The following is a 14,036-nucleotide window of genomic DNA, read 5'->3' on the forward strand; positions in this document are numbered from 1 at the left end:
AATGAGAGGAGATCCTATTGAAACCTATTGAAAATTGAAAGGCCTAGATAGAATCAATGTGGAGAGGATGTTTCCATCCTCTCCACATTGGGTGGAGGGTGATGAAACTGCTGAATTCATTGTGACAGATGGTTATGGAGGCCGTCATTAAGTATTTTTAAGCAGGGGTTAATAGGTTCTTGATTAGCAAGGGTATCAAAGGTTAAGAGGAGAAGGCAAAAGTATAGGGTTGAGAGGGATAATAAATCAGCCATGCTGGAATGGTGGAGCAGACTCGATGGGCCAAATAGCCTAATTTTGCTCCTACATTTTATGGTCTAAGACAATCTTATGGAGAAAGTGTCGAGCAGCATCTGTGGGTGGGATTTCCACCCAAAATGCTAACTGATCCTGCTCAGTCAGTCAAGCCTCTAGCACATCCTTAGGTTGCATTGGCTGTTAACACAAACAATGTACTTCACCAACACAAGAGATGCTGCGGATGCTGGAAATCTATTTCTGTGCATGTGCTAAATAAATAAAAATCGCAATAGATTGTTGTTAGAAAGACAGTTGTCACTGGCCCGTAACATGGATCCCTCATTCCTTTCCATAGATGTTCTGGCCTGCTGAGTTCCTCAATCATTTTGCTCTAGATTTCCACCATCTGCAGAATCTCTGGTTTTTGCAATCGCAAAAAGTGGGTTTCCTATGAAGTCTATCCAGTCTTGCTGAACTATCAATTCAAGCAAGGTCTGAAATTTAAATCCCAGTATCTGTTGTTAAAAAGGTTAGCAATTTACCTTCAAAAGTTAAAAACTGATTTTAAAAATAGATGGAAATGCATGTACTGACCACCAGGAGGCAACATTCAAACGCAAATATTTTATTTATATAGTACTTCACTCCAGTGTTGAGCATTTAACTTTAAATAATGTGCAGTCTACTGCACAAATCAATACAATGTTTTAATGACTCAATAGAAGAACACAATCATTAATAGTGACTGTTAAATGCATTTTGATGTTTTGTGGAAGCTGCTAAGACTGAAAAAGAGGTCTTGGGTAGTGGGTAAAAAGGACAAATGCTGCAGGTGGAAGAATATCCTTGAAAGTCCCACAGGGAGCTTGCATAGCAATTTTTATTTTATTTTGCTGAGATACAGTGTGGCATAGGCTGCGCTGCCCAACAATCCTGACTTACACCTAACCTAAACACAGGACAATTTACAATGACCTATTAACCTACCAACTGGTAAGTCTTTGGACTGTGGGAGAAAATTGGAACACCGAGAGGAAACCCGCATGGTCACAGGAGAAATATACAAACCGCTTACAGGCAGCAACAGAACTGAACCTGGGTCAACTGTACTGTAAAGTGTTGTTCTAACCACTATGCTATTCTGCCGCCTGAAACAGTCCATGCATTGTGCTGAGGCAGTTCACAAGTACCAGCAGTATGCCCACAGTTCACTAATCTTAATCGATACATCTTTGGAATGTGGAAGGAAACCCACATGGTCATGGGGAGAATGTGCAGACTTCTTACAGACAGTGGTGGGAATTGAACCCAGGTTGCTGGCACTGTAAAGCATTATGCTAGGCTCCCATGCCACCTGAGGGATTAGAATAATAACTGATGAACAGCAGTGATAGATTTCTTTCCCTGAGGTAGTCAGGCTTTTCAATTATGACCACTGTTATGATTGATTGTTTTTCCTTTGTCACTAACAAGGTACCATATTTATTGAATTCATTTTGACTAGACAAACCAGTGACATGGGTAGATTGTAATTTTTACACTTTGGATAATTTACTACTGAGCAAATCACAATTTTGAAAATCTAAGTGCATCATCTCCTAAAATTAAAAGAGGGCATATCCACAATTTTAAAAAAACATCAATTTTATGACTTTGCAGAATATATTTTCCCAGTGGGTAGAATTTCTTGGCTGCATTTCAATCTAGTGATTAAAAAAGTTGGCAGCAATTTAACCATGGCATTAAAATACTGTTTTTCCAAACAAAGAGTAATACTGAAGTTAAAGTGTGATATAATACATTCAGGTAATAAAGTTCACCCTAAACCTATACTCCCCATGGTTTTGGATTCCCTGACCTGGGAGGGAAGAGTAGTTATACAGCATGTTGCTATAATAAATTATATTTTGTTGAAGAGGCTGGTCAGTATTGTCTTAAAGATGAGAGACAGTGGCAATAATAAAAGGCTAAGATATAAAAGCAAGGATGTAAAGCTGAAGCTTTAAGGTAGTGGTCGCCAACCCGTCCATCGCGATCGAATAATCGATCTTTGAGACTTTCCCAGTAGATCCCGAGAAAAATGAAAAAATACCGTTGAGAGATTGTTTCCGGGTTGCGGGGTTTTAGTTCCGCTCTTTCTGCCCAGCACACATGCATGTCGCTCCCCACACACTACAGTGTACTTTAGTGTCCCCAACCACTGGGCCACGAGGAAATGATATGAGTCAGCTGCATCTTCCCTCATTCCGTCACGCCCACTTTGAACTTGAATACACGCAAGGTCATTACCCAAGCGTGTCAGCGGTCACTGGTTGGCCTTGGGTAACCGGCCAGTGGGAAGTACCATTGCTACTGGCCTGGAGCGCGGACAGATGGGCGCGGCCTCTAAACCTGTTCAGCACACTGAATGCTCGTGGGGAACCCGGTGCTAAAATATTCGCAGACGACCTAATTCGGGCTCAGGGTTTCATAAGCAGCAGAGCAGCTACCTTGCTGTGATCTGCTGAAACAAACTTTTGTCGGCCTATAATTCCTACAAGGGGGGGCGGGCGGGCGCCCTGTCACACTCCTCGCTCGGTCGGTCAGTCGCTCTCTCTGGACTACAACCGCCACGGCCCCGGCACAGGAACAGCCGCATCTGGCCAAGGTGTCTGGCGGCAGGCTGGAGCTCAGGCACGGAGGCTGTCTAATGAGGCAATGAAGCCCTCAAAACTGCTTCAGTACCGAGTCCAAGCACCCTGCACTTAAAGACAAACCCACTGAGTTTTGTGAGCAGAAAAAATGTGAGCAAGCGGGACAGAAGCTGAGAGCCACGTAAACTAAATTGCGGAAAGGACTGGACATAAGGAACCTGCTTCGAGTTTCGCTGTATTCCGGTTGTGTTTAACACCCCCCCACTACTTCAAGGCATTGGTCAAATTACATGTGGAGTATCATGAGCAGCTCTGGGCCTCATTTCCAAGGAAGGATGCAACGACATTGGAAAAGGTTCAGAGGTTTGGGAGAATCATCCTGGGAATGAAAGGATTAATGTAGGAGGAGTGTTCGATGGCTTTGGGCCTGTACTCTCTGAAGTTCAGAAGAATGATCTACCAAATATTGAAAGACCTATATAGACATGGAGAGGATGTTTCCAGTAGTGGGTGGGGGGGGGGGGGGTCTAGGACCAGAGAGCATAGCCTCAGAATATTCTAAGTATGTCCGTTAGAACAGAGCTGTGTAAGAATTTCTTTAGCCAGATGGTAGTGAATCAGTGTGGAATTCATTGCCACTGATGGCTTGAAGGCCAAGTCATTGGGTACTTTTAAAACTGAGGTTGATAGGTTCCTGATTAGTAACAGTGTCAAAGGTCAAAGGGAGAAGGCAGGTGAATGGGGTTGAATGGGATAATAAATCAGCCAAGATGGGATAGCAGAGCACACCTGATGGATCAATTAGCCTAATTCAGCATCTTGGTCTTATGGTTCAAGATTAATAATGTAAACAGATTAACAAGGGTAATTTTGGTAATTAACAGATCCAAATTTGGGAGTGCTAGGCCTTAAGAAATTCTCACCAAAATTGCTTCTTTTAAACAAGCAAAATGTATGAGAATGTTTAATTTGTTTTTGGAAATAGTAGAAGCAAACAATAAATTATTGCATTTTAATACAATCATGAATACTTTTTTTTGATGATATTAACTGCTCAGAATGCTTGGCTTTGCTTCTAAATGTTCATGCATTTTAACTTCTTCCTGGGTGCCTTACGCTGGTATACAATGGTATACTGCATACATTCACGTATGAAATTGCTGGAGGAGATTCAGGATTATTTCTAATGCATGTAAACAGCAAGCTAGCTATATCTGTACGACATCTATTTATGGAAAAATAAATATAACTTACCAGTTTGATGGCCACATATTCATTCGTGTACAAATTCTTTCCTGCATGCAAAAGAAAGTACAAGCTCTTAAAAGGACCAAATAACGCAGCACTAATGCATTACTATTGTAAACTCACATGGATGTATACTCTCAAATTAAACCACAAGTTGTAGAAAAGTCAGGAATTAATCAAATAAAAATAAGGATTCTTACCACAGTCCTGCAGAACTCAGAATTTGGCTAAATGGTGATTTTTTTATGCAAATGTGGTTCAGTGCAAAATAGAGTTTCTATATTTGTTTGTGTTGGTTTAAAAGCATTGCACTGGAGAATGACATCAGTACAGAACTAGTCACACCCTCAAATTAAATTCACTGCTGCTGTAAATTAGAGTCAATTGCTCTAGTTTGCAGAGCTTTACAGAGCTCAAAATTCCTTTACATTCACAAGAAAAATAATTAAATTGATTAATACTTGTGTATAACTGAGGTGTTTTTATCTTTGCTCAGTGAAGGGTTGTAAAGGTTGTCTGGTCACCACATGCTCCAGTTTTTGATTTATTAAAATGAACTGAGAGTTTATACATTTTGAAAGCTCTGATATAGAATTCTTTACTTCACTCAGAAACTTCAAGCAAAAAATTACGCCCCTTTGGTTTAAAAGATTTTAATTTGTTTAAAATTGTTATTCAAATATTGCAGACTAGGTTTGCAGTCCATTGGCCATTAGTTGATTCCCCCTTGGGCGATATGCAAATAGTTTCATCAAATCATGTAGAAACAAATGCCACTATTAAAAGGGCATGGGAATTCTTTTAGTGTCTAGGCTAACTCATCAGCAGGTCTGATTTGCAAAATGAACCTTGCTGCAATACCTGCAAAGTCCATATTGTAGATCTAATCATTCAGAAAGCTGACAATGTTCGAACATAAACATGAGAAATTCTGCAGAAGCTGGAAATCCAAAGCAACACATACATACACAAAATGCTACAGGAACTCAGCAGGTCAGACACATCCATGGAAATGAATAAATAGTCGACATTTTGGACTACACCATTCTTCAGGACAATTGTTACACGTGTCAGAGGTGCAAAGATATGGTATGCAAGGGGATAAAATATTAGCACAATTAAGGACTATAGAGTTGAAATTACAATCAGGTAATCTGGTCCTTTACCTCATTAACATCTATGGTATCTTGCAATGTTCAACTTCAGAATCAGGTTTAATTATACTGGCATCTGTCAAGAAATTTGTTGTTTTGTGGCAGCAGTATGTTGCAATACATAATAAAAAATATAAATTACAATAATGAACACTGTTCATAAAACAGTGCAAAAAGAGCAAAAATATTGTTTATTGTCCATTCCGAAATCTGATGGGAGAGAAGGAGCTGTTCCTAAAATGTTTGTCTGTGTAGGCTCCTGTACCACCTCCTTGAATGTAGCAATCAGAAGAGGGCACATCACCTCTTGAAGATGTCCTGGATGCTGGAGAGGCTAGTGCCCATGATGGAAATGGCTGAGTTTACAACTTCTATAGCCTTTTCTGATCCTGCGCTCTGCCTCCTCCATGCATTACCGATGGACCAGACAGTGATGCAATTAGTTAGAATACATTTCACTGGACATCTATAGAAATTTGTGAGAGTCTTTGGTGACATACAAAGTCTCTTCAAACTCCTAATAAATACAGCTGCTGTTGTGCCTTCTCAGTAATTGCATCAATATCCAGGATAGATCTTCAGAGATGTTGACACCCAGGAACTTGAAAGTGCTTACCCTTTCCACTGCCGATACCTTGATGAGGACTAGTGTGTTTCCTCAACTTCTCCCTCAAGTCCACAGTCAATTCCTCAGTCTTACTGACTTTCAGTGCAACACCACTCAACCAGCTGATCCATCTCACTCCTGTACACCACCTTACCACCATGTGAAAATCTGCCAATAGCTGTGTAGTTGGCAAATTTATAGATGGCGTTTGAACTGTGCCCAACAGGGTCAGGGTTAGAGAGTAAAGCAGTGGGCTAAGTCAGCATCCTTGAGTCAGATCAGCTATGATAATGAAATGGCAGAGCAGGTATCAACAGGTGGTCTGACTTCACCTTAACATTAGCATGTCATCAGTTCACATTCACGCGCAACCTTTCAGTGAAAGGTTCAAGAGGCTTACAGTTTCCAAATAGTTAGTATATAGCGGTGGCAAAGCAATGAACACTTAAACCCAATGTTGAAATTCTGTATTTGAGTTTGAGACCAAATAATTCTTTTTTTAAAATACAGGCAGTCCCCAGATTACGAATGCATTCCGTTCCTGAGTCTGCCTTTAAATTGGATTTGTACTTAAGTCGGAATAAGTACATCCGGTATTATTTAGCGTTAGTTAGTCAAACGTTTGTCTTAGTATATAGTATATATTTTATCTCTCTATGAATATAAAACATTTAAGAAACATACGTATTCCAATAGTTAAACCACTGCGTTGCTTCGTAATAATTGTAGCTTTCATTGGGGCAGGGCCTTTTACATGCTCCATTATTCTCACTTTATCCTTTATTCTTTAAAATTGTTCCAGTCATTGACTGACTGTAGCCTAATGCTTTTCCATTGACCGATGGCATTTCACCTCTTTCCAAACGCTTTATCATTTCCACTTTATTTTGAATCGCGGTTGCTTCCCATCAACAGAACAGAAACACTGCAGGCGGCGGGTCCTAAGGACTTCTGCACTGAATTCCCCAGGTCCTCAAGTCCACTGCACTGAGACAGGTTAAATGGGACAAGTGGGGGCTGCGCTGGTTTTGAGTATTTGATCCTCCACAATATTCCGCATGGGAATTTAAACTGGAAGTAGCAGTGTTTTTTTTTAATGAGGTCGAGTTGCGAGCTTGACATCAACCCGGTACGGATGGTACAGGAGTCACTGGATCGATATCAACCCGGCATGGGAGTGGTCTGTCACTGGATTGAACGCAGGAACTTCCATTCTTGAGCCTGGCACTGATCTCATTGCGTCACCAGCCGACCAGAATTGGGGGGTGGGGGTCAGGGTAAATCTTGGTAAGGAAAATTTAAGCCAAATACAAAGTTGAACACTCAACACAGTGTCAACGGCAATGACTTAAAATGGCAGACAGCGTTGCGAACTGACTTAAAATGGCAGACGGCGTTCTCCTTCCTCGGTTCGTAAGTACGAGTTGTCTGTAAGTTGGACGTTCATAACTCGGGGACTACCTGTATACAAAAAGTTCATTACCAACTGAAACTTTAATTGGTATATCGCAACTGATGAAAGATAGAATATTGAAATACTGGCACTGTGCTTCCATTCAGTTATGGATAGAACCTCTTCAGATGGTGCAAGACATTCTCAGTGGCTGTACTTGGCATAGATGGGGTCTCTACTCACAATTGAGTTCTAACAATTATCCAAGATCTTTTCTATTTCGCCTGAAGCTCAAAGAGCTTGCACAACCTTCATAGTCATAGAACACTACAGTACAAAAACAGGCCCTTCAGCCAATCTAGTCCATAATCTGTTTATCGGCATAGATCCATCAGTCTGCACCTGAACATAACCCTCCATACCCGTCCCATCCACATGCTTATCCAAGCTTCTCTTAAATGTTGCAATTGTACCTGCATCCACTACTCCCACTGGCAGCTGGTTCCACACTTTATACCACCCTGAGTGAAGTTCTTCCTAGGTTCCCCTTAAATATTTCACCCTTCAACCTAAACCCAAGATCTGTAGTTCTGGTCTCCACAAACCTCAGGGGGAAAAGCCTGCATGTATTTACCCTATCTATACCGCTGATAATTTTCTATACTCTATAAGATCTCCTTTCATTCTTCTACAGACCAGAGAATAATTCCTATACAACCTTCCCCTATAACTCAGGCCACCAATGTTCTTGCAAATTTTCTCTATGTATGTCTCTAGAAATGGGTGGAAAAATAAACTACATTCAGCCATGGCTACAAGCTGTATCTAGCCCCCAAGTATACAAAGTGTCATCCAACTTCAGTGTAGTAATGGATGGGACTGGTCTGTATGCTGTTTTCCCCAGCTCCAGAGGAACACCACTGGTCTGAACAAATGTCAGAGCCCTGTTCGAAAGTGATATCGCGCATCTTATCATCATCAGTCAAAGTTATTTGGCCAAATTCCTCATCAACAAAGCCTTCAAGATATACCAAGACCTGCTGGCTAGTGGCAAGGAACGTATTCCCTGCCAGACCTGTAAAGCAAAGTTGGAGCATTGGTCTTGCCACATGCCGCCCTTGTGACAGATGTACTCTAACTGCCCAACTCCTTCGCTAGCAAAGTCTAATACGAGATACTTGTTGAGCCTTGTCATGAACAACTGCATAACAAAGGATGCACTATGTGGGCTGTTTCAAAGCCACACAATATCAACTGGCGCTAGGAAGCCATTATTGTCCATCATTAAGGACCCTCACCATCCAGGCCATGTTCTCTTCTCACTACTACCTTTGAGCAGAGGGTACAGGAGTCTTAGGTCCCATACCTCCAGGTTCAGGAACAGTTATTACCTTACAACTGTCAGGCTCCTGAAACCAGTGTGGAGAAACTTAACTGATTTCATAACCTACAGACTCACTTTCAAGGTCTCTAAAACTCATGTTCTCAGTGTTATATTTTTTACTTGTACAATTTGTCTTCTTTTGTACATTGGTGGTTTATCAGCCTTTGTGTACAGTTTTCATAAATTTTGTTGTATCGCTTTATTTTCCTGTAAAAATCTCAAGATAGTATATTGCAACATATATATACTTTGTTAATAAATTTATTTTTAACTTTAAAAGACATTCAGTTCTGTGCCAAACTTAACTGGCATTCCAGAACAAGGGAATTCTAGGGAAGATATTAATGCAAGCTGACAGCTTCTTGAGGTCCAGGACTATGTTGAGGAAGCACACCAAGACTTTGTACAATTTGCTCAGGAGCTGTACAGAAACAGTAACTGATAACATGTTAATGTTTGCAATGGGAACAATACTTTATGAAAATGACTATTCAGTACTGTGCAAATGCCTTAGGCACATATATATAGCTAGGATGCCTAAGACTTTTGCACAGTACTGTGTTTGTCAATGTGGAACGAAGAGAGGTTTGCAAAATTAGGCAGGAACAAAGGATGCTGGGAACAGCAGGGGTGTAGCACTGCACGAGGGGGTGAAACAGGTGGCAGAGGAGCGCCAGGAGCAGGGGGTGGGGGTGGTTTAGGTGCAGACACTCAGCCTGAGACAACAAGCAAGATCAATAAACCAGTTGTTAGGAATCAAATGACCTTGCCTGACGTCTCAGGGGTGGAGGTGTGTGTACCTGCACCACCCACCTCCACCCTGACACTCGTTCTCTGCCCCTGTCCCACAACCCTCCTGAGGCATTCCACTCTTGCCATTTCCAAGATCCTTTGCTCCTGCCAGATTTACAAACTCGCTCTCCACTCCACGTTGACAAATACGGTACTGTGTAAAGATCTTAGGCACCCTAGCTATATACTCGTGCCTAAGATTTTTGCACAGTACTGTAGAGTTTCAGGGGACAAAATGGGGCGGCTGCAATAGGACAGTATTTCCGATCACCCAGAATTGCCAGCAATTTTGGAGAAAGCAGAGGCTGGGTCTTTATAAGGTGAGGCAGCATCTTTCACACAGGGTCAAAGATTTGGTGAGTAATTCTTTTTTAAATAAACGGAATTTAAAACACCAGCAACATAGATCAAGTCAGATATTTAACCGAAGTGTGCAAACTGAAACACTGAAGTTCATTTCAGAGTTTGGCTCTGAACATGCCTATTTAGTACCAGGCAATCTTTTATTTCCTAAACATTTAACCTTGGATATTCAGATTATTTGGGATAAAGTGTACCAGAAAGTCTAAAAACTTTAGGAAGAGACTACATGCTGCCCCAATATCAGAAAACCACCAACTACACATTATATCGAATGAGTGATGCAGAAGGATGAAGAGGTCTGAAGAGCGTGGCTAATTTGACAAGCGTGGCATTCAAAGAAGATTGTTTTAACACTAACAATGGAGCACACCTGCAGCAGCTTTAACAGTCTTTATGTTAGTGCTATTCATTTAAAAACAAAATGCACATTAAGTAAGAGTTTTCCCACATCAATACCATTCAAGCAATCATTCTTTACATAATCCTCACTTAAACACTTGGTCACTTCTGTACTCGGTGAGCACAGAACAACCGATTGCACATTACATGAGCATTAGATGATAATACAGAATCCAGCAAATATCCAAATGTGCATCTGGACAGCAGCCTACTTAATTGTTCATCATTTCTTTTTTTGTTAAATCTATTATATACTTTTATTTCACTGAAAGGTTAACCAATTATTTCATTTTAATGATTTTTTTTATTTGAAGATGAACCATAGCATTTAAGTAATTGGGAATCACTCTATCCATGTACAGGAAAGCTAACTCCCTGTTCCTCAAACGTACCCCTAAAAATACCAAACATTTATTGTCTACAGAGCAAATTGCTCAAATGCTATATATTGCACTTAAAATATATTTTAAAAATCTTAAGCCTCAAATTAAAACTTTGCCTTAATCCAGTTCATTTTCCATAAGAGCGACGGTTTGCTTCTTTTATTTCTGTAAGAGGTTTGTTCTGTAGTAACTAGGGCAAGAAGCCTTAGCTTTATTTGACAAGTTCCCTTTTATACATTTTAAAAGACAAAAGCAATAAAGAGAGACCTGTGAGATAAGTAGGAATATCAGAAGCATAATATACTTTCTCCAAGCTGCATACTTAAAAGGAGGAACTCAGCAGTTTGTTTTTCAGTCCTCATTCCATCAAATGCAGTCCTTTGTGTCTGTATATTTAATAAGTGTTTGCAAAGAGGAATCAAAGTCATACCTTCAGTGAAGTCAAAAGACTGCTTACCAAAGCTTTCTGGAGAAAAAAATGTTAGGTAAATTGCACAGTGGTTAGAAATGTGCTGAATGGGTTTCAATCTGCAGAAGAGATGTGGTATGATAACTAAAGTCCCTCATTGACAGCATATTATGAGGAAAGATTAGAGAATGAGGTTCTTTAGAAAAGTGGTTAGAGGAATTATTATTATCTATTAGGTTTGAACAAACATTTCAAGGAAATTTGAAGGATTTAATGTCAATACTGATCTGATTAGGACAAGTGAATGGTTTCCCTGGTTATTATAGTCAACTATAAAGATAACTTCACTATAATGATGCAAGATATAGCACAAGCATTGTGTTCGACATATGCCAAGATATAACAGGCAGAAGAGAGAGAAGATAAACATAAGGAACTGAAGAACATGTTATATGAGGCATGATGTGTTCAGCCAGAAAATCAATGAAGTTAATAAGCATTGGGGATAAAACACTGCAGAGAGTGAATTTATATCCTGCATACCAAGTTTTCCTTAATCATCTAAATGATAGATGTTTGTAAGCCTACAGCTAGACAGACAGCTTGTAAAAGTTAACCATGTAATTTAAATTCACTTGATTACAAATATAAAAAATGATAAATAGAGCAATTCTTACAACTCTCACCTAAACGAAGCTCTCCAAAGTTTCCACATCCAATCTTCTTTCCCACTCGGAAGTTGGGACCCACCATTAAGACTCCAGAGCTGCTCCCCGTACTCCGGCCACAGTTGGTTCCCCGTCCACCAGACTTTGACATTCTCTTTGTTTCTTCCACCTCCCCCCTCCCCCCTCTCTTATCAAAATCCATAAGTTTGTGATAGCCTGGCTTCTCCACGGTTACTTTGCCATGCAAACCCACAACGCCAAAACTTGCAATTTTAGTATATCATCACGGTTAAAATAATGGGCTACTGCACGTTCAGCACCACCAAAGGTCTCGACAAATCTTCCATTTCTGTCTTCTCTTGTACATTTTTCAAGAGATAAAGCATCCTCAGGTCAAATCAGAATTAGTGATGGAACAACCACCTTCCTCTCTCTGGTGTAGACCTACAAAATAAAACAAATTAATGACTTGATATTTGTTTCCAGTAGCACAAAATTAAGAATACATCTCAGCATTACTAAGCGAAAAGAGCACAGTCTTTCCTGCTCCTTGCTGTACAGGAAAGTTAAATGTTACAGGAGATCTTGATAATAAAAGGGTGAATGAAATTATTTAAATCAATACCAAGCCTGCAATTTACTACATATTCTGGTACTTGAGAAGAGGGATTATTTAAATCCTGCAAATTCCTGCAATATGAAACCTTAAAAGCCTCATTATCATTTTTCAATGTTTCTTATAAGTCGGTGAAGACTACTGTAAATTTAGGCAGAAACGATCAACAGTTCCTTCTACGGAAACAGAGCCTTTAGGTGCGATCATGAACAATTTACTTTTTTTTAAACTATTTCCTCTCTGGGGAGACATGGGTGCTCCTGATGTCTTCTTTCTTGGCATGTGCAAGAGAGAAAATGGGATTACCTCTATTTGTACTGCACATTTGTAAGTATTACTATTGCGATGCTATAAGATACAATATACTTCTTGTAATCCAAAGCTGTTCTATTCTCCAATTTATTTTTGGCAAGAAATTCCTATTTTCATGGGTGATTTATGCTGATTCATTTAATTTACTGGATATACATTTTTTTCCAGCACAAAGGGATTTGAATTATCAGCAGAATGAATCCACAAGAGCTGTGTAACATTACCTTCCCCAGTTTTTACCTTATATTGATGTCAGAGCTGGATCGCCAGATAAACCCATAATTGAAAATGACAAACAGCAGAAAGCTTTGCATTAAGATGGATACCGTACATCACCAGAGTCGAAATTCAGTGCAAGGCAGATTGGTTAAATGACACAGTTGGCAGTGAGGAAAATGCTCAGGCACACAGAAAAGATATTTCAGTAACTTGCTCGGAAAAAAGTATTTCATAAGCAGAGTCAACTAAAGATCACCTGACGAAGAACAAGGCTGCACACAACAGATTGAAATTTAGTGTTAGAGACTGTTAACATTCTTCACACTAGCCCTATTAATTCCCAGTAAATGCTGTTTAGAAAGTTCTCGAGTCAAATCTATGACTGAAACTAGTTTTTCTATTTTTAGAGTAGATTTTAATGAATTCTTCATGGGTTAGAGTTCTTTTTGCCACTAGGTAATGTTAGTGAACATGGCAGCTCCATAAATCTCCTTTAATGGATTCACGAGAGAAAAATTCAGTGGAGTTTATGGAGGGAATCTTCAAAAGGCAACGCCTCAAAAATGCAGCATTCATCCTCAAGGACCCTCACCATCCAAGGGCATGCTCTCCTCTCATTACTACTACAGGACACACACTCTATGTTTTAAGAAGAGCTTCCCCTCTGCTATCGCATTTCTGAATGGTCCGTGAAACCATGAACATCACCTCACTATCTTTGCTTTCTTGTTGTACTACTTCTTAAAAAAATATTTTTATGTAAAGTAAGTTTTTTTGGTAGTATTGCAAAACAAAAAAAGCATGACAATACAGTTTGTCAGTGATAATAAACCTGATTCTGATTCTAATGCTTGGAGCAGGATTCACAACACAACAAAAAATTAAAGGAATGCAGATTTTGGAAATTAGCAAAACAACTGAAAATGATGGAGAAATACAGCAGGTCAGGCATCTGGTGACAGAAACAGAGTTAATGTTTCATGTTAATGACCTTTCCTAATGATAGGCAGTGCAAATAAATCACTGTGGGAAGAGACTGAACACTTGACACTGATAAAGCACCACCCTTTACCTTCTCTTATCAGAATCAAATGTGCATTATAGTTCACATAATTGAGCGTGTTGCACTTGCCACTGATGAGCTAGATGAACTTGGGATTTAAATAAAACTTTTATAGAACTTTTAAAAGTTTAACATTTCAACAGAACTCATTCA

General features: G+C 39.7%; 1 protein-coding gene across 4 annotated transcripts in view; it reads right to left on the minus strand.

Moving 5' to 3' along the window:
- LOC132405996 (casein kinase I) overlaps nucleotides 1-14,036 on the minus strand; it is a 140,933-nt gene that overhangs the window by 63,227 nt on the left and 63,670 nt on the right. For all 4 annotated transcript variants that reach the window (XM_059991099.1, XM_059991098.1, XM_059991101.1 and 1 more), the window contains exons 2-3: nucleotides 11,692-12,117; nucleotides 4,128-4,168 (exon numbers count right to left, since the gene is read on the minus strand). In XM_059991099.1, the coding sequence (XP_059847082.1) occupies nucleotides 4,128-4,168; nucleotides 11,692-11,875 (225 nt within the window). In that variant the 5' untranslated portion in view covers nucleotides 11,876-12,117. The remainder of the gene's footprint in view (nucleotides 1-4,127; nucleotides 4,169-11,691; nucleotides 12,118-14,036) is intronic.

Source organism: Hypanus sabinus, chromosome 16, assembly GCF_030144855.1.
Source record: "Hypanus sabinus isolate sHypSab1 chromosome 16, sHypSab1.hap1, whole genome shotgun sequence".
Taxonomy (NCBI): domain Eukaryota; kingdom Metazoa; phylum Chordata; class Chondrichthyes; order Myliobatiformes; family Dasyatidae; genus Hypanus; species Hypanus sabinus.